At 37.6% G+C, this 25745-nt stretch overlaps 3 protein-coding genes across 6 annotated transcripts in view; 1 reads left to right on the top strand and 2 right to left on the bottom strand.

Moving 5' to 3' along the window:
- LOC106763132 overlaps positions 1–992 on the top strand; it is a 2894-nt gene extending 1902 nt beyond the window's left edge. For both annotated transcript variants that reach the window (XM_022782138.1, XM_014647327.2), the window contains exon 3: positions 528–992. In XM_022782138.1, coding sequence (XP_022637859.1) covers positions 528–534 — 7 coding nt within the window. In that variant the 3' untranslated portion in view covers positions 535–992. The remainder of the gene's footprint in view (positions 1–527) is intronic.
- Positions 1–5905, bottom strand: part of LOC106763824 (probable rhamnogalacturonate lyase C) — a 6358-nt gene extending 453 nt beyond the window's left edge. Inside the window, exons 1-14 of the mRNA XM_014647980.2 lie at positions 5291–5905; positions 5094–5215; positions 4964–5023; positions 3872–3991; positions 3650–3769; positions 3407–3548; positions 2779–2961; positions 1869–2024; positions 1564–1670; positions 1342–1432; positions 1086–1227; positions 536–692; positions 323–439; positions 51–177 (exon numbers count right to left, since the gene is read on the bottom strand). Of these exons, the coding sequence (XP_014503466.1) occupies positions 51–177; positions 323–439; positions 536–692; positions 1086–1227; positions 1342–1432; positions 1564–1670; positions 1869–2024; positions 2779–2961; positions 3407–3548; positions 3650–3769; positions 3872–3991; positions 4964–5023; positions 5094–5215; positions 5291–5332 (1686 nt within the window). The 5' untranslated portion in view covers positions 5333–5905. The remainder of the gene's footprint in view (positions 1–50; positions 178–322; positions 440–535; positions 693–1085; positions 1228–1341; positions 1433–1563; positions 1671–1868; positions 2025–2778; positions 2962–3406; positions 3549–3649; positions 3770–3871; positions 3992–4963; positions 5024–5093; positions 5216–5290) is intronic.
- Positions 5906–6077: 172 nt separating this feature from the next.
- Positions 6078–18274, bottom strand: LOC106765333 (XIAP-associated factor 1). 3 transcript variants are annotated; one of them, XM_014649914.2, is made up of 6 exons: positions 17994–18274; positions 17688–17823; positions 10494–10631; positions 10290–10414; positions 9836–9904; positions 6078–6436 (listed from the first exon to the last, which is right to left on the bottom strand). In XM_014649914.2, the coding sequence occupies exons 1-6, from the start codon at positions 18035–18037 to the stop codon at positions 6274–6276; spliced, it is 675 nt and encodes a 224-aa protein (XP_014505400.1). In that variant the 5' UTR covers positions 18038–18274; the 3' UTR covers positions 6078–6273. The 3 variants fall into 3 exon arrangements, with proteins under 3 accessions (XP_014505400.1, XP_014505401.1, XP_014505402.1); XM_014649915.2 differs by having other exon boundaries at positions 9836–9901; positions 17994–18273; XM_014649916.2 differs by lacking the exon at positions 9836–9904 and having other exon boundaries at positions 17994–18265.
- Positions 18275–25745: the final 7471 nt, after the last annotated feature.

The following is a 25745-nucleotide window of genomic DNA, read 5'->3' as shown; positions in this document are numbered from 1 at the left end:
TATATATATATATATATATATATATATAGGTTTTTTATGAGGTTTTGAACCTGTAATTCTGACACATTTGCACTTGCAAGTGCCAACCGCAGTTTGTAGATTTTACTAGCCTCTGTGTCATCGAGGTTGAACTTAATTTGCCATGTAGTTCCTTGGTAACTGCCATCTTCTTTCTTTCTGTATTTTTTTAACCAATATAAGATTTAATGGCTGAGATAAGTGTTTATAAAGACAATGTTCTCGGCTGGAGTTTCATCTCAAAAGTTTTTATACATTGATTTGTCGTCTTAAAAGAAGTAGTAGTTTTAGCACACTAACATACCTGGTGACCTGTGCAAAGAACCAATCTTTTGTATAATCACTTACACCCACAGTGTAAATTAAATCTTCATTTGGGTATAATTCTGCATACCTTTCCCACAACCCATATTGCCTATACCTGTGAAGAGTGAACCAAATTTAAGAATGATTGGTGGGAGCAGAAAGCTGAAAATGTTGAATAAGTTGTTATTTATTTGTGTGAATAGGAGCTGACTTGTCTGGATGATGAACGTAAAGCTTATTGATGTAGTTGGGATTGGGATCAGGAACATAGAATTCAGCAGCAGAACGATCTGGAATGCCTATCTCCCATAATGTTGGGCCATCTCTTGGAGCCTCAAAAACAATCTCACCAACATCAATTTCACAACCTGCATATTCCATTTTTCATACACTTTCACAAATCATTATCTCTGTAAAGTGAATACTTGTTTATTCTCAAATTATGATGTACATTAAATTAAGGATATGAACATTGATGGTGTGGCATTCTCGAATTTGGATTATTCCTCAGATTTTTAGCTTTCGAACAATATATTTGGAAGTTTCAAAAGAAACAGTATATGTTGAAGGTTCAAAAAACCCAACAATACATCAATAGGAGTAGGAAGGAGTTCTCCTCCTAAGCTTAAACACAATGACAAATGAAAGAAATGAGAGATTGATGTTTTGCTTTTGCGTTTAGATGATGAAAATGGGTTTTCGATATGATTGTTTAATACTTTATTATATTGATTCAATATCCACTTAACAGAGAACAGAACCTGGTGTTATGGTAAGGAGAACATTACTCCAATACTCTCCAATGAAACCTGGAACCCATGCGTAGAGATTGTAATCCCCACTGCGTATATTCTTTATTGAGAAGTATCCTTTCTCGTTTGCTTTGCTCCAAAATTGGTATCCCTGACCAAACAAAAGGGCATTGAAAGTGTTTGATTATTTGACTAAGAGAAAAAGAAAACAGAAGTCAAATTTTGGGTCATTAAAGAAGCATATGCATCCATCGTTTGCTTAAACCTTGCATTCTCTTTGCCATGATCCAGCTTCTCCCGGTGCTGCCACTCCTATATAAGCGCCTTCTGCTACAATGTATTCATCACTCAAAAACCTAACAAAATTTGTCATAGGAAACACATTAGTAACTCACTTTAATCTTTGGCTTTTTTGCAAAAAGTTTCATATTGTTCCTAAATTTTCATAGTATTGACAATGTTAATTTAATTCATAACTGTTTTTTACCTGTCTTGGACTAGTAATGTGCCACAGACACTGCCTCGTTGGGTAGACTTCTGAAAATCTTCGGAGGCTGGAAAATCATAGGGCCAACTTTGAACTTCTGCCTTAGTCTAAAACCCATTTTCGGTCAAATCGTTCAGTGTTAATTCATTTAGATTTTTTTCATATTTCATGAAGTTTTTTCGAAACAAATGAATTTTCTTATAGATTTTATAAAGTTCTACGAAATATTTGTTAGAAAAGTCTCACATTGTAATAGTAAGTAATTATTGAGAAGTTTAACAAGTTGATGATGAGAGTGAAAAGACCTTATCTTTAGCATCTTCCCATAGCACTTTGGGGTCATCACCATCTAATAAAGTGTTAAGATAAACAAAAGTTGGCCCAAAAACTTTCTTCCATGGCTCCTTTGGTTGCAGTTTCAGAACTATATCTTCTCCTGCATAATGAGCACTCAGAAACATCTGACACAAACATCAAACAATGTTACATGTTTATTTTTCACTCAGCACATCAATATCAATACATCTAACAAAATATTTCTTATAAACATAGCCCTCATTAATAAGTTCATGCTTACATAGCCTGCATTTTCTTTCCACATAGTTTACCATCAATTTTATGTTAAATCTGTAATCTAGTGTTAGTGTGTTATCTAAAAATAGTGATGTGCTATAACTAATTTTGACAAAACAATGTTGTTTGTTATCAACATGGTTATAACATGCATAAAAGTTTGAAAAAAAAAATCACAATATGGTAATTAAATGAAGAAATTTATAATTGGATGATCTGTACTTGCACCTCTATAAATTCTAAATTTTTATATTTTGGATTATACATTTTATATTTCAAAATATACATATATAATTTTTATTTTATATTTTAAAATATGAAATATGAAATATAAAATTATATTTCAGAATACACAATCTAGAAATCTTTTGTATTTTGAAAATCTAAAATACAAAAATTATATTTTAGATTATATAATTTAAAATATATTTATATTTCAAATTAAACAATCTAAAATTATTTATTTGTTTTGTATTTCAAGTCATGTAATTTAAAAAAAAAGTTGTTTTTTTAATGGCACAACTCAAAATATAATTTTGTATTCCAAACTATACAAGATTAAAAAAAAATGTTGTAAAGATTGAAATTATGGAAGTGCAAGAAGAAATGCAGTATAGTTGAGTTGAAAACAAAGGAACTTACAGCTAGGCTTATTGGGCCGACGTGAGAAGTAAGGTTCTGTTTTACTGGGCCACCTGATCGAAACTCATTGCTTGGTATGATTACCCAAAACCCTACAAATGGGTCGGTTTGAGATTGAGAACTTATCCATCCATGAACCATAAGATCTTTGTTCTCACTTGAGTATTGGTACTTGTCATCCACCTTAAATCAACAAATAATAAATTTCATTAACCATATATAGTGTTATAGATTAAGGGTATTTTCAACTTTGAGCTATTATATTCTTTCGTAAAGGGTCCCTGAGTAAATAAATAAATAATGTTAGTAATTTTAAAGTATTGCATTTGTGTCATTTTTTAATTTGTTATATAAATTAAATTCTACTTTAATTTTTACAAATTTTATTTTCAAATCCACATTTATTTCCAAATTCGTTCAAATAAATAATAAAAAAAACTGTCTTCAAATCTTCTCAAATCCACTCAATTAGTCTTTCTCAAATCCACTCAAGTGAACAAGACCTAATCTCTAACATAAAATATATCAGGAAAATTTAAACATTTAAATTTAGAGTTTTTATTTTATTTTATTTGAATAATGACAAAGAGAAATAATAAAGTATTATTATTTTTTAATTGAAATTTACCTCTCCCTTAAACTCTGGCTCGAAAGGGTTAACAAGCAAAACTGCTTCTGGTGGAACAAGTTCTTCTCCTCTTCCTGGCAATCTGTCGTCAGGGAGAGGCATAAATCTTTGTCTATTATCAGACACCACCATGTAATGAAACCTGTAAAAATATAATTTCTCATTTTCACACCAACATAATAATTAATTTACAAACAAGATTAAGTATGAGATTAGTCATAATTAAGGTTAATTAACCCTTACTTATCTTTACTAAGTTTGTAAACAGTCCTTATTTGAGGTATGTTGAAAGCAGGCCACTCCTGTAAGTGTTCAAAGATGCTGTAGGAGTAAAATCCCGAGGAATTGGAAAGCATCACATACCTGCACAAAAATTTTGTGTAGATGTGATTTTTTCAATTATTAATTACTATTAATTAATTAATTAATTAATTGATTGATTTCATTGTTATATATGTAACTTGCCTCTTATCAATATTAAGAGGCGCTTTCTCTCCCTTGAGAGATGGATCCCACTTACTTGTAAATGAGATTTCAACCTCTTTCTCATTTTCCACTATCACACTAAAACTAGTTCCCACAATCCTGCACACCATTAATTGAAAACCACCTTCATCATTGTTATTTACACATGGAATATCTCTAACACAGTATAATTTTAATTTATGAAAGGCATTTAAAATATTTATAATTAATCTTTATTTAAATAACATTTTTTAAATATAAGTTTTCACCAACAAAAGAAAACATTGATTTTCTCTCGGACAATGATATTTAGACAACATTTTTTGATAACATTTGAACATTGATTACGTGTCAATCTGTGATTGGTCAAAAATTATTTCACAATCAATAATAATAATCATAAACATTATTGTGGAGTAATTTTTGACCAATCACAGATTGACACGTAATCAATGTTCAAATGTTGTCAAAAAAATGTTGTCTAAATATCATTATCCTTTTCTCTCAACTCCTTTTCTTTTTACTAACCAATCATTGGATGGAATATTCATCAGGTTAATAGAACATTTAACATGCAACTTAGATTCATTACATCCCACTACTGTGTGTTTGGAAGGGATTCATGGGACAAATTTAATAATAATGACAAATAAATTATGGACAATAAGATATAAATCCAATTTAATAATAAAGACAGTTGAATTCATATAAATTATTAAGACTATTTTTAAAATGAAATTTTAAAATAATAAATTTAAAATATTTTTTGTTGTTTATCTTTATCATCGACTCTATTATTGTATTTAATTTGGTATTCAATAATCTTATTTAAAAGTTCAAATAAAAATAATTTAAATATATATATTTTTTTTTACAATTCTTCAAAATAACTTTCTAAAAATAAACCGTAAAATATTTTAAATTTTAAAATAGACAATATCTCCAATACCAAAAATTATACTAATATTCTAATAGGGTACACAACAAGAATAGAATATCTCAAAAAATTATACTCTGAGAGGCTACACAAGACTTGGTATGATGCAACAAATAAACATGATAATTCTTTAAACGAAAATTATATCCATGTACCGTTCAAATGTCCCAGTGGTCCCAGTACTTCCAGCTACACTCCAAACAACGTCCCAGTACCTATGAATTCATTATCTCAAATAATCATAACAATGGGGAAAAATTGTGAAGCACACTCATCAAATCATACCCTCTATCTCCACTTTTGTTACGAGTTTCAAGCAGATTATCAATGCCACTATATTGAATTCTGGTAACAAATCCGCCAGGGTTGGATAAATACACTTGCACTATGCCATTGTCCATAACCACCTGCAATAATCTCATAACATTGATCTGTTATGCAATGCCTTAATCGATCATAAAAGTAGGAAAACAATGTCTCACTTGATCGTCTTCCACGTAAAGCTTCACTGCTGGTGATGCCATGGTGATGATCTTCGCCACTTGCAAATGTAGTTCTGGTGCCGAGTATTTATCTGATATTCGAGTTCTTGAGTTTCTTCAGAAGAGTCTTTGGCCAGGTTTTGCTTCAACTAAAGGGCAAGCATATTTTCTGTCTATTATTTACTTGTTCGATTTCATGGTCATATATATGCTTTTACTCAAAGGTAACCGTGTACGTTTAGGATTTCTTATTTATCTACGTAAAACCCTCAACAAACATCAGACTATACATGTTTTATGTCTCCAGATTCTGTAGTAAAGAGAAGTTCCTGTCTTCGAAATTTGTGTGATACATAAGGAACACGTGTTAGTTGCAAAATTTGTAGTATTCCCTTGTCTTTTGTAACATTCCTAATATTATATGAATATTGTTGACGATGTCTTGGGAAATTGTTCATTGCGGCACCTAATTTCGCACTATCTTTTTTTTTTTTTTTATATGGGAAAGTTTAAGTATAACAGCTTTTACATTGGAACTCCCAATTTTGCACTGTGATATATAGTCCAGGCTGTCCCAATAGTCACACCCACTCTAGCATGTGACAGCAATTTTATAACATTATCTTTTGAAACAGTTTTGATATTTATTTTATTAACTTTCTAATTTTGATTTTGATTTTAAATAAAAATATTTGGTACAAATGGCCTTTGACACATGCTTTAACATTGTGGTAAAAAAGAACACATGGTCAAGATTCTTCAACAGAATTCTTAGCAGAGCGTTCCATTTCTAGAAATTACCATCAGAATGAATAAAAAGGAACAGAAAATCTCCTGAAATACTGAAATATTTTCAACAAATGAAGCATGTAAACTACATATATTTTCTATAATGACAATGCCGATGTGTTCTCGACGGCTTCTGATGCAGGGGAATGAATTGTACAGAAAAGGCAGGATCCTAAAAGGTTTTGGTTTCGTCGCTAATGCACATCACTGGGCTCTGCCTTCCTCTGTAGAAAAAAAGATCCCAGTATCACAGCAATACCAGTGATGGCTATTGTGAAAAGAAGGCGTTTAGTTGAGAAGTCATTCTGCGGCCTTCTTCTAGCAGCAGCTGGATCTCCCTCGGTTTCCCTCACATTCCTTCACATAAGACAAAAGAAATGCATTAATTGTAAGCAGGAGACACCTTGTGAAGAATGAAAAATGATAGAAATAAATCATACAACAACGATATCCACAGAGGGTGCCGTATCATGATTCTTACATAAGAAATTCAACTACAACACAAGCACTTGTTGAAACCTTTATTAAAATGACGAAATCAACTTCAAATGTCGATGTCTCAGACGTAAAATTACGAGAGAAATAGAATATCATGCAAACAGATGATAAATTGATAATTACTTGCTCATAACTTCGTGCAGTATGTCACGGTAATTAATAGCATTAAATTACTGTATGATACATTAAATCGGTATAAGCTCATATTCAACACAATGATATCTACTTTTACAAGGGAATGTGGACGGTTATAACAGTGTGATATTATATCACAACTACTAAATGACGGGTCTTTGCTACTCTCTAGTAATTGACATTTAAATGACTCAAATATGTTTTTATGCTACCTACTTTATCCCAATAATAGAATATTTCATCTACTTTTACTGGGGACCGTGTTAGAACAGTGTGTTATTACATCACAACCCCTAAATGATGGATTTTTGCTACATCCTATGAATAATTTAAATATGTTTAGTTTCTATAAATAACCAGATTTTGTTTAAAGTGCTTTAAATAAATATTTTTGCAGCAAAAGCAAAATAAAAAATTCATTATGAAAAAAAAGTTGAGAGTTTTTATTAGGGACCAAGAACATACTTAAACTCTGTAAATATACATCTTAGCACTCATCTGTAGCTACATTTATAAAGGGGATATGCTCTTTTGGTAAACACATTTTGTATATCTAATTTTACCACTATAACTACCACTATTATTTTCCTCCCTAAATCTTATTTGCATTTTCTAAATCATTCATATCTTCCAATAGCACAACACATCACAAACCACCAACTATTTATTATGTAACCACCATTATCATTTTTTTTTTATATTTTTAGAAAATATAGAAGCACAAAGTGCCCCTTTCGAAGTAGTCTAAAATAATTTAGTTACTACAGCAGCAAAACATAGTTTTTACTAAAAAATATTAATAGTGAAATGATGATAATTCCTGCTTATATGCAATGAAAATTGAGGAAGAGAATTTCTTCAGATTCTACCATCATGTAGCTCAGGCTTACAACTAAAAGCCCCCTCCTTAGTAAAGTGGCCGAAGGAATAATGGAAACAGTGAAATTATTTAACATAAAATCCTGGCTAAATAGTTTTCTGGTGCCAGCGAGTAAAAGAAACAAGGGCATTGTACTTTTCATGAACCAGCTCTCCAGAAAAGCTTTAACTGTTTGCCAAAAGCACGAGAATGATTTCTTTAGCTAATAGCATGGACAACGTATAGGACCACCTTACCTTGTGCTAAAATTTAATGCATTATAAGGGAAAATGGGTTAACGATGGTAAACTTCCGGACAGCATAGCTATAACAGCTATGTATCTTATGATGGGAATGCCAAGGAAAGCAAAAGAGATAAGACCCTCTTTTACGTTTCAGATAGATCACACGTGACAGGCTCAATGCAAAGTTCATGATGTGACTGCATTATACCAATAACCAAAACGGGGAAAGCTGTTGGATAACAAGTAGATTGAGAGAGATGCTGAATATAAAAACGATTATTAACATGAGCACCAAGGACCAAGTACTTCCACAGGGCTAAGTCAAAATTCCAACACCTAGAACAGGACGAGAAGAGGCCAGTGAACAAAATGGGAGTGATGGCATGACATGGAAGGAAGTATGATAGGATGCATGACATTGAATCTGATGACATTGCTCAGACGGATGGTTCATGGCAGAATATGCATTGGAACTTGATTGTTTTCAGCCTAAAATCTCACAAGAACTATTTTGCAGTGTCATGAACCAACATGCACTATGAAAGCTTGTAAACATAATTATTCCTATCAACAATTTAACAGTTGCAACACGATAATTCTTCAGCAGCAATATAAATATAGAAAAGAAGAATTAACATTATAGTATATTTGGGTGGAGAATTTTTAGGGAGTAATTCATTTTTATTGAATTAGAAATATTTTATGACAATATTTTGTTCAGAGAAAACATAGTAAAATAAATTGAAATTTTAGGAATTTATGAGAATAATTTGAATATTTAAAAAATAGAAAATTTCAAATATTACCTTAAAAGTAAGAATTTTAAATTGTTTATACTCTCTTCTACTAAATTTATGTCTCTTCTCTTTATATTCCTCCTTCGTATAAGCCTTGTTCAGGGTAGCTTCAAGCAGATTTAGCTGAGGTCGTGTTGGCTCAGTTAAAGCATTGTCAGCATGACATCGTTTTGAAGACGGATGTTGAGGAAGTTTCCCTCGTGTTAAAGTCGACTGCATTTATTTTTCAGTTGCCATCACCAAGGGTTTTTTTTATTGTGTTGATATAGTTCGATGATATTTCTCAATTCCCGATAGTGTTTTCTTTGACAACATCAACAATGTTTTTCGAATGAGGTCAAACATGAATCTTTTGGTTGGGGCATCACCTTGGATTATTTTTAGTTAACGTTAGTCAGGGTTGTTTTTTGACCAATGTTGATAAAAACTACGTCCATAAAAAGTACGTCCAGGTTATTTTTCAACCAACATTAAAATTAAGGTTATCTAGACAAAAATAGATAAATCTATTTCTCAGCAGATAATGTTAGCTGGGGTTTTTTATTGACATCGATGAAACTATTTTTTGGTTGATGTAAGTTAGAGTTTTTTAGTAGACTTGATAGAGTTTACTTTTTGATTGACATTGTTAAAAGTATTTTCACGAGAGAGCTACTTTTCAATTGATGTTTGTCAAGGTTTTCTTGACCGATGTCGATGGAGTTGTTTTTCAGGGGTAGTCAAACATAGTTTTCTTTTGGAGCTTGTAGTGGCTAATTTATATCAATGTCTATAGGGATTTTTTTTTTTCAATCAGTGTTACTAGTGTTATTCGGTGGTAATTTTTGTATTTAGCTGTAATTGGAATACTCTATTCAAGAAAAAAAAATAATAATTGTGAATTGTCTTATCCAAATAAGACATTTGAAAAACTAAACAATTTGAAATGAACAATTCTAATTCAATGTATTTGAATTTTCTTGAAAGTATAGAATTCCTATCCAAAGATAGGAGGCTCCATTTCTAGCTATATGAAATGTTTTGGACCAACTTAACTAAGCTTAAACTATTGGGTCGGAGGTTCAATATTGGTTTTATATCTAATACACTCATTCATGCAAGATTCCATTGGGCTTTTATACATGAATAATGCCCACTCCACCTAGATCTAAAGTTCAACTTGATTATGAATGGGTTGGCAAGGAAAAAATTCATAACCATTTGATCATAGAGCTGCTGGTACCATTTCAAGGACCAATACTCCTTACAGCTTAACATGTTGAATGAAGACTCGAAACTGGATTTATGCCTGCTACATGAAGCAACCAAACCTGTAGTGTAAGTTGAAGCTTGAAATGAAACAGCTACACAAGCATTAACTTTACTAATAACAGGGTCCTGCCAAACAGTGCACTCATGCACTTAATACTTGCACGTGTGGCCCAAAATTAGACACAAGTAGAAGAAAATAGGGATACACAATCATTCCTTAACCCTCAGAACGGATTATAGCAAGTAAAAAATGGAAAAAAAGTGTAGACATATATATGCATAGTGAAAAGAAAAAATATGCACACTATAATGAGATTGCTGGATTTTGGTCTATGAAAAATAACCTATAATCCTACAACTGAGAAATTGTGAACAAAATTATAAAATATTTAGAGATTTTTTACAAAAATGCTGTAATTTCCTACCTTGAAGAGCCCACAGAAGTATCTTGGATAATGCCATTGCACCGAGCCTCATGGCTGAATCTTTCACGAAGTCTAACATATTTGTTACATATGTGACAAAGTTCTGTTCGATTCCCACATACTTCCTGAAAGGTACAAATATCAAACTGATATTAGAGCAAAAGTATATAAGATGTCAGCTTGAAAATTCTTTATAAACACTACCTGATGCTCAGCCAGATCAATTGCTGGCAATGGAAACTCACAGAACTCACAAGTGACAATCCTTTGAGGGCATTCTTCACCTTTATGGATATCCAAAATATCACGCTCCATTGTCTCACTGCATAATGAACAAGGAACCTGCGCCAAACTCTCTTAGTTTAGAACCAAAACAAAGGTGGATTTTAAATCTGATTTTAAGACTATTACAGTTTGCCAAGGAGGCTGGGTTCCAAGGAGGTGGTACACATATAGCCAGTTATGATGCACCTATATGATACATGTATTACATAAAATACATATTTGATTTTCAATACAACTGTTTTTAAAATATTCAAAAGATAAAGAGGATAACTGTTAGGATGTGGAGAGTTTATGAGAGGCGTAAGACAAGAAAAACCACTTAACTGTCNAACAGTTAAGTGAGGGGGCGGGCAGAGGGTCTATATAAAGACCTCTCTTTTTGTGAAGTGAGTTAGTTAGAGACTTTTGACTTGTGCAGACCGGTCTATGTACCTGGTGTAAGGAGGTTAAGCTCCTGACGATTCGTGTATTCTTGGTTCTGGTGTAAATACTATTCGTTTCTTGATTCATTTGTTCTTGCTATTCTTACTACTTGAGAGTGGGAGAGGAAGAGAGTTAGGATTTCATACCTTGTTTCCTAACAAAGTGGTCTGACCTGCCGGATCTGATCGGAGGAAAGCGTTGACGATGGAGGGGAAAGTGAAAGCGATCGAAGGAAAGATGGAACACCTTGAGTTGGCGGTGGAGGGATTGAAGGCGGAAAATGTGGCGAATCGGCAAGAATCGATTGCGATGCGCAAAGATATTCAAGAACTGCTACGAATGATGGGGGCACTCAATAAACGAGGAGAGGAAAGTCCCGGTGGGAGTCAGGCGTCGGTCAATCATCAAGGAAGTCCCGCACGCGAGGATGCCGAAAGAAAAGACGGAGGGGAACGAATGGAGAACACACCAAGTTGGAGACGAAGGGTGGAGTTACCCATCTTTGAAGGATCGGATCCTCTGTATTGGATTAACAGGGTGGAGAAGTTCTTTGAGATACAGAGAGTAGCGGAAGCGGAGAAAATCGAATTAGCCCATATTAGCATGGAAGGCAGCGCTGCTTACTGGTTCAAGTTCTGGAAAGACAAGGCGAGTGATCGAACCTGGGAGGGGTTGAAAGAAGCACTGCTGATCCGTTTCGAGAGTCGCCACCGTGGGGGAATTTATGAAAGACTGGCGGCAATCAAGCAGACGACCACCGTGGAGGAGTATGTGAAGGAATTCGAAGCACTGGCGGGGCAGACCCAGGAATTTTCCGATAACCAATTGCTAGGTTATTTCATAGCGGGGTTACGCGAGGAGTTGCGGTGTCAGATGAGACCCCATGACCCCCGCGACTTGATGTCGGCGATGAAGATAGCACGAGATGTGGAGGAGGCCCTTCATGGCCTAGGACTGATAGGGTGGACTGCGGTCAAAAACCCCTCTTCTTGGGGGCGGACGACAAGCGGGGGAGCGGCGGTGGTCAAGACAGAGACGCCGAGAGGTAATTCGGGAAGAGTCGTACCCACTGAAAGTGTCGGGTCAGTAAGACGGGATGCAACGACGGGAAACGTTCCGGCGAGAGGAGGAAATTACGGAGGTAGTGAGAACAGGGGAAGGATGTCGAGAAATTTACCCTACCCAGAGTTCTTGAAACGCAGAGAAGAGAGGAGATGTTATAGGTGTGGGGGCCCTTTCAGCCCAGGGCACCAGTGTCCCGAGAAGAGTATACGGGTGGTCCTCTTAGCGGAAGACGAAGAAGAAGAAGAAGAGGGGGCAACAGAGGGGGAGGAACCTCCATGCATGGAGCTCTCGGCGTTCTCGGCGGGAGGATTGACGCAACCCAAAACGTTGAAATTGCGGGGGAGAGTCGGAGAGAAGGGTGTGTTGATATTGGTGGACAGTGGCGCGAGCCACAACTTCATCAGCAGGAAGCTCGTAGAGGAGCTCAAACTCGAACAAGAAGATACTTTACCTTACCTGGTAAGTCTGGGAGACGGCCAAAAGAAGCGCACCAGGGGATGTTGTCCGAGAGTGATGGTCGGCAAGGGGGAGTTGAGATAGAAGAAAGATTTTACTTATTTGAGCTGGGGGGTGTCGACATGATCCTTGGGGTCGAGTGGCTGGCGAAGTTGGGGGAGATAACGCTCGACTGGGGAAAATCTACTATGTCATTTAAGCATGGAGGCAAGGAAGTGGTCGTCAGAGGAGATCCGACGTTGGAGAAGAGGGTGGTCGACCCGGAGAGTATGTTGAAACTCCGTGGAATAGACGCGGGAGCTCTAGTCTGGAGCTTGGAGAGAGGAGGACTGGAGGGAGAAACCAAGGAACCGGAGGAGATAACGCAGTGCCAAAAAGAAGAGATGGGCAGAGTATTAAAACAATATGGAGGGGTATTTAAGGAACCCCAGGGGCTGCCACCTAATAAAAGAGAAAGGCACCAGATAACTTTAAAAAAAGGCGAGAACCCGGTTAATGTCCGACCTTACCGCTATCCACATGTCATGAAAGAGGAAATTGAAAGACAAGTGGCGGAGATGCTACATGCAGGAATCATTCATCCCAGTACAAGTCCATACTCCAGTCCCGTGATACTCGTGAAGAAGAAAGACGGAAGTTGGAGATTTTGTATAGATTACCGAGCTCTCAACAGAGCAACCATTCCCAACAAGTTCCCTATACCGGTGATCGAGGAGCTTTTGGACGAACTCAGGGGGGCGAGATATTTTTCGAAGGTGGATCTGAAGGCCGGCTACCACCAGATTCGAATGGGTGAAGAAGACGTGCACAAGAAGCGTTCCAGACTCACTTGGGCCACTATGAGTTCTTGGTGATGCCGTTTGGCCTCACCAATGCTCCCGCCACTTTCCAACACGCAATGAATGAACTGTTCCGGCCATACTTACGAAAGTTCGTACTCGTTTTTTTTTACGATATCCTGATTTACAGCGCAACCTGGGAAGAGCATTTGCAGCAGGTTGACATGGTGTTAAGCCGATTACAACAGGAGCAATGGGTGGCCAACGAGAAGAAAAGTGAATTCGGAAAGACATCAATCCGATATCTAGGGCATGTTATCTCGAAGGAGGGGGTCAAGATGGACGGTGAGAAAGTAGAGGCGGTCAAGGATTGGTCCGAACCCAAGACGCTGAAGGCGTTAAGGGGCTTTTTGGGATTGACGGGATACTATCGAAGGTTTGTACGGGACTATGGGAAAATCGCGAGACCACTTACAGAACTGTTAAAGAAGGGGAGTTTCATATGGACCGAGGCTGCACGAGCAGCGATGTTGAAATTGAAGGAGGCAGTGACCACGGCGCCGGTGCTGGCGTTACCGGATTTCAATCAGACCTTCCATGTCGAGTGCGATGCGTCGGGAGTGGGGATCGGAGCAGTACTTACTCAAGGACGAAAACCCATCGCCTACTTCAGCAAAGCCCTGTCCGACAGTACCCTGGGCAAATCCATCTACGAGAAAGAGCTCATGGCAGTAGTGAAGGCGATACAACATTGGCGTCCGTATTTGCTAGGACAGAAGTTCGTCGTGCACTTGGACCAAACAAGCTTACGTTTTTTGTTGGAGCAACGAATAACGACGCAGGCTCAGCAGCACTGGATAGCCAAGCTTCTTGGCTACAATTTTGAGATAGCATACAAAACAGGGGTCACCAACCGCGCAGCGGACGCGCTGTCCCGAAGAGAACCAGGGGGTTTGGAGGATGAGGGAGAGCCGACAATGGAGGTCGAACTAGGAGCGATGGTGAGGCCATATTGGAGGGATTTCCAGGAGGTGATCAAAGAGGTAGAGGAAGATGACGATCTACGAAAAATCATAGACGAGATCACGAAAGACCCGAACAGGCACCCTTCATATACAATGGAGAACGGGCGGTTGCATTATAAGGGGCGCTTGGTTATATCGGCGAAGTCTGAGTGGGTACCGAAGCTATTGGCGGAGTTCCATACGACCCCAACCGGAGGGCATTCCGGGGTCTATCGCACGTACCGAAGAATAGCGCAGTCGCTGTATTGGGTTGGGATGATGAAGACGGTGACAGATTACGTAGCTCAGTGCGTGATATGTCAGCAACACAAATACCTTGTTGCTTCTCCGCAAGGTCTACTGCAGCCGTTGTCGATCCCACATGCCATTTGGGAAGACATTAGCATGGATTTCATTGTCAGACTTCCAAAATCCAGAGGGTGTGACGCTATACTCGTAGTGGTGGATCGTTTAAGCAAATATGGCCACTTCATTCCTCTTAAACATCCGTATACCGCAAGAATGGTGGCTGAGGCGTTTGTACGGGAAATCGTGAAGTTGCACGGGGTACCCAAAACCATAGTGAGTGATCGTGATCCCCTGTTCCTTAGCACGTTTTGGAGAGAGCTGTTCAAAATGCAGGGGACTCATCTCCAAATGAGCACGGTGTACCATCCAGAGACCGATGGTCAGACTGAGGTCTTGAATCATGTGTTAGAAGGTTACTTAAGATGTTTCTGTTCGGAGCAGCCCAGAAGTTGGAACGTGATTCTTCCTTGGGCAGAATACTGGTATAATACCAGTTATCAGGGGGCTTCTAAATGCACACCATTTGAGGTTGTTTATGGGAGAGCACCGCCTACGCTGTCTAGATTCATTCCGGGAGAAACATTGGTAGAAGCGGTGGAGCAGGAGCTGCAGACACGCGATGAGGCATTGAGACAACTTAAGTTCCACTTGTCGAGGGCGCAAGAGATGATGGTAAAACAAGCAAATCGAAAAAGGAGATTGGTGACGATAAAAGAAGATTGGGTGTTCCTGAAGATACGGCCACACAGACAAAGTTCCATGCCTGGACAGTTACATCCAAAGTTGTCAGCTAGGTACTATGGACCGTTCAAAGTGATCCAAAAAATAGGAGAGGTGGCGTTTAAACTGCAGCTACCTGAGGGCGCAAGAATTCACCCTGTTTTCCACGTATCGCAGTTGAAACCGGCCATTGGAACAAAGCAAGTGGAAAAAGAGCTTCCAGAAGATTTGCAAATGAGTGAACCAACTTGTTGGCCGACCCGTGTGATTGATAGAAGGGTCCAACAACAAGGAGGAGACCATCGGGAGCAGGTTCTGGTCGGGTGGCACGGTGGAGGAACTGATGGGGCAACTTGGGAAGACAGGATAGTGATGCAGGAGCAGTTCCCCGATTTCAACCTTGGGGACAAGGTTAATCTTCATGGGGGGAGTGATGTTAGGATGTGGAGAGTTTATGAGAGGCGTAAGACAAGAAAAACCACTTAACTGTCTAACAGTTAAGTGAGGGGGCGGGCAGAGGGTCTATATAAAGACCTCTCTTTTTGTGAAGTGAGTTAGTTAGAGACTTTTGACTTGTGCAGACCGGTCTATGTACCTGGTGTAAGGAGGTTAAGCTCCTGACGATTCGTGTATTCTTGGTTCTGGTGTAAATACTATTCGTTTCTTGATTCATTTGTTCTTGCTATTCTTACTACTTGAGAGTGGGAGAGGAAGAGAGTTAGGATTTCATACCTTGTTTCCTAACAATAACATACAACTTTCGTTTCTAGTTCATTGATAGACAATCATTCCATGTTTCTATCTTATGTGTGTTTCTATGTCTCGTGTTATACAGTTTAGATTCTCAGCTTTTCCTTAGAGGCTTAGATACTTCCCTCATATGAATCAATGCAGTATCCAAGCGCATTAGTATCAGTTGAAAGTAGAAAATGCAAGTATTGGTACACAACTATTTCATTGTTTATAAGGATGATGTTAGCCCTAACACATCCAGTGAACCAGTATTCCAGATTTTATTATTCTTCCATTTTTCTTCCTTTAAAGATATGATGGGTTCTTTCATTGAAGGCTCATACAAAATAAGATTTACAGAAAATATAGATTTAAGCATCCACGACCATGTATCATATAATAACCATGATAAAATCAACTGGTAAAATACATTTGCATACTACCGCAAATTTTTCATCTTCTTTACATGAAACCTCAAATAGGAGAGAATGAAGTTATATTCTATGAAATAAGGGGAGAATAAAAAAACCAGGAATAAATATAGTTTAAGAATAATTTTTTATATCCCCATTGATGAGACCTTCACTTGACCAACTGCATCCAAACAAATTATCGTATATCCAGAGGTCCATCTTTCCAGGCAAGTGTTTATGAATTAAATTTTAATTGACCAGTATTGTTAAGTCCAATTCAACTTTAGGATGGGTGATGAAGTATTCAAAATACCCATTAGACATCCCTCTCTTAAATCTTCTTAGCATGCCCTCCCAGATTTCAAGTTTTCCAGCCAACAAAGTACATTATTTCATCTGCTTGTTCTGGTAAGAGGACTTCTAGAGGTGTTGTAGTGAATGTTTCTTAGTCAATAAACTATCACGGTTCTTAGCCTCTTCTCTGCTTGTAATGTCCTCCTAATAGAATTTAGGAAGTTATAGAATTAGAGAGCCTGGTTATAGAATTAGTAAGTTGTTATAGTTGGAAAAGCCTTGTAGAAGGAAAGGCATTCAGATCAGTTAGATTTGGGAACTAAGCATTTGCTCTGTTACAGTATTCAAGAAAGGGGAAACCCATGAAAAATATCACCTCCTTTGATTCATTGATTTATCGTTAGTAATTCAATAAACATTAGTATTTTCTTTTATTTCTGTTTTTCTCAGCTTTTGCTTAGAACCCGTTTTGGGTTCTAATTGTTTCTTCCTGAAGCTTGCAAGAACTTTTGGTGCCCGTGCATATATTGCGGTGTTTTAAAACCCAAGAACCTCACTTCATATTATATTCTCCCACAAGATTATAAAACACTGCATGTGTTTGCATCTATGCTAAATGCACAAACAAAATAAACTAAATCAGATTGACAGTTTTTTAAATAAAAGCAATGCAATTTTCCACTCTTGTCAATGCTAAGAACCCAGCATGTAGAGGTCAGGACCTAAGTTCAGCATATGTCTTCACAATTTGGTTTGCCTTGAACTATCGGTATTAGGCAGTCAAGAATCCTATGACCATCTACCAAAATTATTGTCTTCCAATTACACAAAATGATTCCCAGTAAGACGAATTTTCTGTACATTCCACACAACTGAACCTGGGAAAACAAAAAGCAAATAACAGAGAACTTCACATACCGGTGCATGTGTGTTTGAATAATGATCCTCCACGTTTTTTCTAGGAACCATATCACCACAGATTTTGCATTTTTCAAGTTTCCGAGAGCAATGAGCATAATGCAAGTCAATATTTGCAACAGGGACAGCCCGATCACTGCAACCACATCATTAATATAAAGAAACAAACATCATGCATAAAAAAAAAAAAAGTCAATGCTTCCATTTACCAAACAAATAATCCCAATTTTCCACGATTTTATTTATTATTACAACTTCGACATAAAGCAATTAAACAAAAATCAAATTTGACATAAAGAGTTTTACCAGTGAGTGCATATACTAATGTCTTGATCCGGAACAGCTTCCATCGCCGAAAACTGAAACAAACTGGAGAAAGAAGAAAGAGATGGAGATTCGGATTATACTAGAATTGGGAGAATTAGGTTTCGGAAAATTTTAGATTCTGGCTAAACAAGGTTTGGTGGATCTTAGATTCCGATATCTGAATGGACTTTTGGTTGGGATAACTTTTTGGGAGCCTTGGTCGAATTGATGATTGAAGACTTTAAGTCACAAATGAATGCGGTGGTAGATGCAGCATTGCTGTATGCGAGGAACATCCACCAGATTGGGCCACTTTGGTTTGGGTTACCATTCTTCATTTTTTTTTAAGTATCCCTTAGATCAATATTTCTTCCTGTCTTCCTATAATTAGTAAATGCACACCACTGACACGAATCATGTTGGAGTTGTGGATAAACGACAGACAGACTAAATTAATTTCAAGAATTTTTATAAATTTTAATATTTTTAATTAAAAATTTTAATTATTGATTACTCAAAAATTTATATTTATCTATTAAATTATTTTAATTTGATTTTCTTTGTTAATTGAATGTTATTTTGTTAAGTCAATTTGTTTGTCAACTTTTTTATATAAAAAAAATTGATGTTTTATAATTAATATAAAATAATAAATATTTTTTATTTCTTTAATAAACTATAATATGTTTTATATTAATTAAAAAGTTTAGTATTTCTTAACACACAAAAAATAATAAAACAGAATAATAATCACGTTATTTAATTAAAAAAATAATTTATAATAAATTAATTAAAAAAAATTTTAAACTTAATAAACAAAAAAAGTTATAGGTTTATTTAGAAATATACAAATACACCAATAACTTAAGTTTTAATTAAACTTAAATGTGATACCATCCTTTCCTTGTTGACTCCAGTTACTTTTTAAATTATATTATTTAAGAATAAAATATATAAATATGATCATTTAGAAGTATGTTATGTTATATTTGTTTAAATCACAAATTGTGTGAATATTACGAATCCTATGATCTGGAAATTAAAAATGTATTATAGATAGTATTATTTGTTATTGTATAAGTAGCTTTTGACTGACATTAGTGGAAAAACGTTGTTTAACGTCACCACATAGATGTCGGTTATTTGGTCCACTGATGTAAAACGATGATCGATGGCATTTTCGTAATTAAGTAGGGCAACTAGACGTCGGGACATGCTCTACCCGATGCGTGAAGAACAATAGACGTCGGTGCCCCTAAAAAGAGACGTCTAAAGGTCTGGCAGGTAAGGTGAATAGTCGACAAATTGACGTCAACATGACAACCACCGACGCCTAAAGGTCTCAGAGGTGGTGAGCAGTCGCGACGTAGACGTCGGTTCGATCACACTGATGTCTATAACCTGACAGGTAGTTGAGTGTCATTAATGGTCTGAGACATAGACGTCGCCCCCCTCCCCTAACGGACGTCTATAACTTGACAGTTAGGTGAAACTGTAATGATTATGCTACAACCTAGACGTCGGTTACCATGCAACCGACGACCATGTCCAAATAGACGTCAGTTGTGCACATACCTGATGTCTATAATTCGTGCCAATATTAATATTTAAATCATATAGACGTCCAATTAGTGAGAGCACCGACGTCTATAACCTTATAGACGTTTGTCGCGATAGGTAACCGACGTCTAGAGTGACATAAACTTCAGAATGCGAACCCACGAGCAGTTTTCACTATTCATCGTCTTCTTCGTCGAGAGCTTTCCTCTGCCGCGCCATTAGAGGTTCGTTTTCTGTGTTTTTGATCGTTTAAAATTAGTTTTGCTCCGATTGAATTAGTCTTTGATGAAAAAGCTTTCATTTGAACTGATCATAATTTCATTTCATTGCGTTTTATTGCAGTTTCAAACGTCTTGTTGGGTTGCGTTTTGGACTGCTTTTGGACTGCTTTTCTTACCTATATTTGGGCGTGCACTACGACATCTATCTCATTTGGTTATATATAATCCCTAAAAAGGTTAGGTTGTTTCTTCAGAACTTAATTTGTAGGGATATTATTGGCTTTTGTGTATGATGTTGGCACTTTGAATTTGCATTTTTGTTTTTTTTTGTATGATTTCATATTGACGTTTAGGTATGCATGTCTTTGCAAATTGTTAGTATATACATGTGATTGCAGATTATTAGTATATGCATGTGATTAAGTTTAGTTGTGTTATTATAATTGACATGCATTAGTATGAAATCAGTGAGTGAAACTTAGTTCCTGTTTGAAATTTAATAGAAACGATTGGGCGCCAGGTCCGTTGCCCGAGCAACGAGCGATGATTTCCTCTCGCAAATTTTGCGCTCCTGTCGCCTGGTGCTCGCCTGAGCTTCGGGTTTTCTCCCTTCTTGGTACCTTTTTGACCCCTTTTGAGCTCCAACTTCATGGCTTTTCACTTCTTCTTCCTTTATTACTTCAATCTCTGTTAAAACAAGGGGAATTTGTTAGAAAACAATTAAAATCAACCTCAACTCTCTTACTCACACAATTTACTAAAAACATATGAGTTCAAGCAAGTTTCTAAGTCAAAACGGGTGCTTTTAGTATCAAAATCATATAGCAAATAACAGTGTTTTAAACCGTTATCACAACCCCAAACTTAGAACTTTGCTTGTCCTCAAGCAAACAGAATGCAACTCAGCTTTTCAGAACCATCACTACAATGACTCAACCCTTTTCAAAAAACTTTTCAAGACAAGAAATTTCTTTCATCAAGTACAACATAAGATCTCAGTCAAAATGTGCAGATGTTTCAATGCATTTAACAGGTACTATTCTTAAGAGTGATCAATCAACCAAGCAGAGATGCAATAAAAAATTCAGAGAACTATTCCTCACTGGAGAAAGTGTTTCACTCAAGCACTCAAAAATATATCAGTCAAGCATTCAAAAGTGTCTCACTCCACTCACAGGTGTATGGTGTGGTGTTTCCCTCAATTGTTACAATGTTACACAAATTAATTTTGCCTTTCATTTACCCATAATCAAACATACTCACAAACAGGTTGTCATCACAAGGGCTTTTCATGGCTTGTAACTTGGCTGGGCTAAGAAGGAAATTGGTTTTTCTGGTCAGCAAAGTTCCTTGACTTAAGAGAGACATTTGTGAATTCTTCTTTTAAGAACAACCCTCTTATCTTTTTCCCAACCTTCCCTTGTAGTGAACTCTTTCTTTTTCTTCTTTGAATCTTTCTTTTCTCACTTTTCTTTTCTTTTGCCTTTTTCTGCTTTTCATTTTGATTGCTCACTGCCTAGAGAGGTGGTTTGTGTCCTGGTACCCCAAACTTGAACATTTGTCAATACCTCATCAAATTTTCTCACCTTAACTCAAGGTAAAAATTTTCAAAAAGGTTTTTCAAAACATGGTAGGCTCAAGGTTCAAAGGTTAGAAAAATTTATTCTCTTTTCAGTGGACAACAAATATTCTGAAGGCCAAAAGAACAAGGGATAACAAAAGATGGCCTTGATCCTATGAAACCTGTAGGCAAGTAGTTCAATCATAGAAAATTTGGGCAAAATCATTCATGTTTTCAGAGAAACAACAATTATTTAAAAACAACTCTGAAGCTCAAAACTCACACAGGTGAACTCACAAGTTCTCATATTCAAAAAAACAACCTGCTCAATATCTCAATCAAACTTTATCTCAAGCACCTGCCTTATTATCATGCATCATCTTAACTTCAATCAAACACCAAAATTTTCAGAAAGCAGACTTGTCATACAAAACAGAGCATAGTTGAATCAAAGCAGTTTAATTCATGCAAGCAGAGCACATAAAAATTAAAATAAAATAAAACACACATTCAAACTAAAACTAAAAATTAAAAATTAAAAGTAAAGGTTCAGAGCACTAGGTTGCCTCCCAACAAGCGCTTCTTTAACGTCACTAGCTTGACACAATAAGCTCATGTCACATCCGTCAGCTACATGCCTGTGGAGAAGCACTCTACCTCACCACCCAAGTAGTGCTTCAGGCGTTGTCCATTGACTATCCAACTTCTTTGTGGGTCTTCAGAGCCTGGGTCTGTTAACTCAACTGCTCCATCGGGGAGAGTTTTTTTGACTTGGAATGGACCTGACCACTTGGACTTCAACTTTCCTAGAAAAATTTTAAGTCTAGAGTTTAACAACAACACCTGCTATCCTGACACAAAGACTCTTTTGATCAACTTCTTGTCATGGTAGTATTTCACCTTGTCCTTGTAATTTTTAGAGGACTCATAAGCGTGCAACCTCATCTCTAGCTCAATGATCTGCCTTCTTCTCTTTTCTGCAGTGTCTCCAGGATCAAACTTTAAGAATTTTAATGCCCATAATGCTCTGTGCCCCATCTCTACGGGCAAGTGACAAGCTTTTCCATAGACCATTTGGAAAGGGGACAATCCAATGGTTGTTTTCATTGCAGTTCTGTATGCCCAAAGGGCATCATCTAACCTTTGAGACCAATCTTTTCTTGAAGTTGTGACAGTCTTCTCAAGAATTCTTTTGATCTCCCTGTTGGAAACTTCAGCTTGCCCTTTTGTTTGAGGATGATAAGGTGTGGCCACCTTGTGTTTCACACCATAATGCTTCAGTACTTTCGCAAGCTGGTGGTTGCAAAAGTGAGATCCTCTATCACTGATGAGCACTCTGGCTGTTCCAAATCTGGAGAAAATTTGTCTCTTCAAAAATCTTATGACTATGTTGGCGTCATTTTTGGGACATGCTAGTGCCTCCACCCACTTGCTCACATAATCAACTGCCACTAATATATACAACAACAGGCAGCAAGAGGCATCTGCCCAACCAGCTGCCCAACCTTCAACTTCTTCTAAGCCTTCATTGGAAGAGTTAGTGAGACAGATGACTATGCAAAACCTACAGTTTCAGAAAGATAACATGCAATTTCAGCAGGAGACTAGAGCTTTTATACAAAGTCTCACTAACCAGATGGGTCAGATGGCTACTCAGATGAACCAGGCGCAGTCTCAGAATTCTGATAAGTTACCATCCCAGACTGTGCAGAATCCGAGGAATGTAAGTGCCATTACCCTCAGATCAGGGAAGCAGACTGTTGTGCCTCCAGAGCCCGATTCTACACTTACACCCGTGCCTGCCACTTGTCCTAGAGAGGACGACCATGACGGTCCACGCATGGCATTTGAGGTGGGTGGATCTTCTTCTCCAGCCGGTGGTTCTTCTTCAGGTGGATCTTCTCCTTCTTCCACCACCACCGCTGCCGCACCTTCTCCTTTAGTTGACCGACCTATCCCTCTTCCATTCCCTTCACGGGCACTTCCTAGCAAGAAGACTGAAGAGGTGGATAGGGAAATTCTGGAGACCTTCAGGAAAGTAGAGGTGAACATACCTCTACTCGATGCCATCAAGCAGATACCCAAGTATGCCAAATTTCTGAAGGAGTTGTGCACACACAAGAGGAAGATGAAGGGCAATGAATGGATCAACATGGGAAGGAATGTATCAGCTCTTATTGGTAAGTCGGTCCCGCACATTCCTGAAAAGTGCAAGGACCCAGGTATGTTTTGCATTCCTTGTGTGATTAGTAATAGTATGTTTGAAAATGCTATGCTGGATCTGGGTGCATCTATAAATGTCATGCCATTGTTTATTTATAAATCTTTGTCTCTTGGTCCTTTGCAAACCACGGGTGTGGTCATTCAGTTGGCCAACAGGAGTGTTACCCACCCGACAGGTTACATAGAGGATGTCTTGGTTAGGGTAGGTGAATTGATATTTCCTGCTGATTTCTATGTTTTGGAGATGGATGGCGGTTTCTCTCATGGATCCGCCCCCATTATCCTAGGCAGGCCATTTTTGAAAACTGCCCGTACCAAGATTGATGTGTATGCTGGGACATTGTCTATGGAATTTGCTGATATTATTGTGCATTTTAATATCCTTGATGCCATGAAATTTCCAGCTGAGGACCATTCTGTGTTGAGAATTGATACATTAGATGACATTGTTGATGAGTTTGTTGTTGATGATTTTCGTTCTATGCATGAGAAGAAACATTCTTTTCTATCTTCTGTACATTCATGCATAGTATCTGAGTTAGAATCAGGACTTGAATATGATGTTGAATTGGATGTTGATTTGGATGAGAACTGTGATGTCCAGGGTATTGATGATATGCGTGTTTTAGATGATTTGAATGATATTGATGATGTTGTTGATATACCTGTGATGGATATTGATCTGGACTGTGATGAGATGGGTTTTCTGCCTTTACCTGTTCATTCTTTAGAGTCAGAATGCATTAACCACGTTGCAGGAAGTACACTTGAATCTAACTTGCAGGAACCCACTCTTGAGCTGAAACAACTCCCAGAAAACCTCAAGTACGTGTACTTGGAGGATGATGAGAGGAAACCGGTGATCATTTCCACCTCCCTTGATTCTGTTCAAGAGGAGAGGTTGCTTGGAGTGTTGAGGGCGCATAAGAAAGCCATAGGTTGGAGTTTGGCGGACATCCCTGGTATTAGCCCATCCACATGCATGCATAAAATTCTGTTGGAGGATGGGGCAAAGCCAGTGAGAAAGCCGTAGAGAAGGCAAAACCCAGTGATTATGGACGTTATCAAGAAGGAGGTGACGAAGCTTTTGCAAGCTGAGATCATCTACCCCATATCAGATAGTCAGTGGGTGAGCCCCATACATGTTGTGCCCAAGAAGACTGGCCTCACGGTTGTGAAAAATGAGAGGGATGAGCTGATTCCCACGAGAGTGCAGAACAGCTGGAGAGTCTGCATTGACTCTAGGAGGCTGAATCAAGCGACCAGGAAAGATCATTTCCCCNTNCCATTCATTGATCAGATGNTGGAGCNCCTGNCAGGTAAATCTCACTACTGCTTTCTTGATGGTTTTTCTGGTTATTTCCAAATAAATATTGCTCTTGAGGACCAAGAAAAGACCACATTCACCTGCCCCTTTGGCACATTTGCCTATAGGAGGATGCCCTTTGGCCTATGAAACGCCCCTGGTACCTTCCAGCGGTGCATGCTTAGCATTTTCAGCGACTTTCTTGAGAGTTGCATAGAGGTGTTTATGGACGATTTCACTGTTTATGGATCCTCTTTTGATGCGTGTTTAGACAGTCTGGAAAAAGTTTTGAAAAGATGCATAAAAACAAACCTTGTTCTCAAATTATGCCTTGGGAGCTGTCCTGACACAAAAGATTGACAAGCTGCCTAGAGTGATCTACTACGCCTCACGAACTTTGGATGCTGCCCAAGCAAACTACACTACGACTGAGAAAGAGTTGTTGGCAATTGTTTTTGCCCTTGATAAGTTTAGGTCGTATTTGCTTGGATCTCTTGTTATTGTGTATACTGACCATGCAGCTCTGAAGTTTCTGTTGAAAAAGGCTGAGTCAAAGCCTAGATTGATTAGGTGGATGCTACTACTCCAGGAGTTTGACTTGCAGATTAAAGACCGGAGTGGAGCACAGAACTTGGTTGCAGACCAACTCAGTAGGATTGAGAGAGCTGAGGATCAGGCTCATGTGTTGCCCATCCANGATGANTTTNNTGATGANAGTTTNTTAATGATTTCTTCTTCTCACCCTACTCCTTGGTTTGCACACATTGTGAATTATTTGGTTGCTTCTGTTTTTCCTCCCTTAGCATCACGTGCTCAGATTGCTAAAATTAAGAGTGATGCTAAGTATTATGTTTGGGATGACCCATATCTGTGGAAGTTGT

The sequence above is a fragment of the Vigna radiata genome, chromosome 6 (genome assembly GCF_000741045.1).
Source record: "Vigna radiata var. radiata cultivar VC1973A chromosome 6, Vradiata_ver6, whole genome shotgun sequence".
Taxonomy (NCBI): domain Eukaryota; kingdom Viridiplantae; phylum Streptophyta; class Magnoliopsida; order Fabales; family Fabaceae; genus Vigna; species Vigna radiata.
This window is presented reverse-complemented; position numbering and strand designations above follow the sequence as displayed.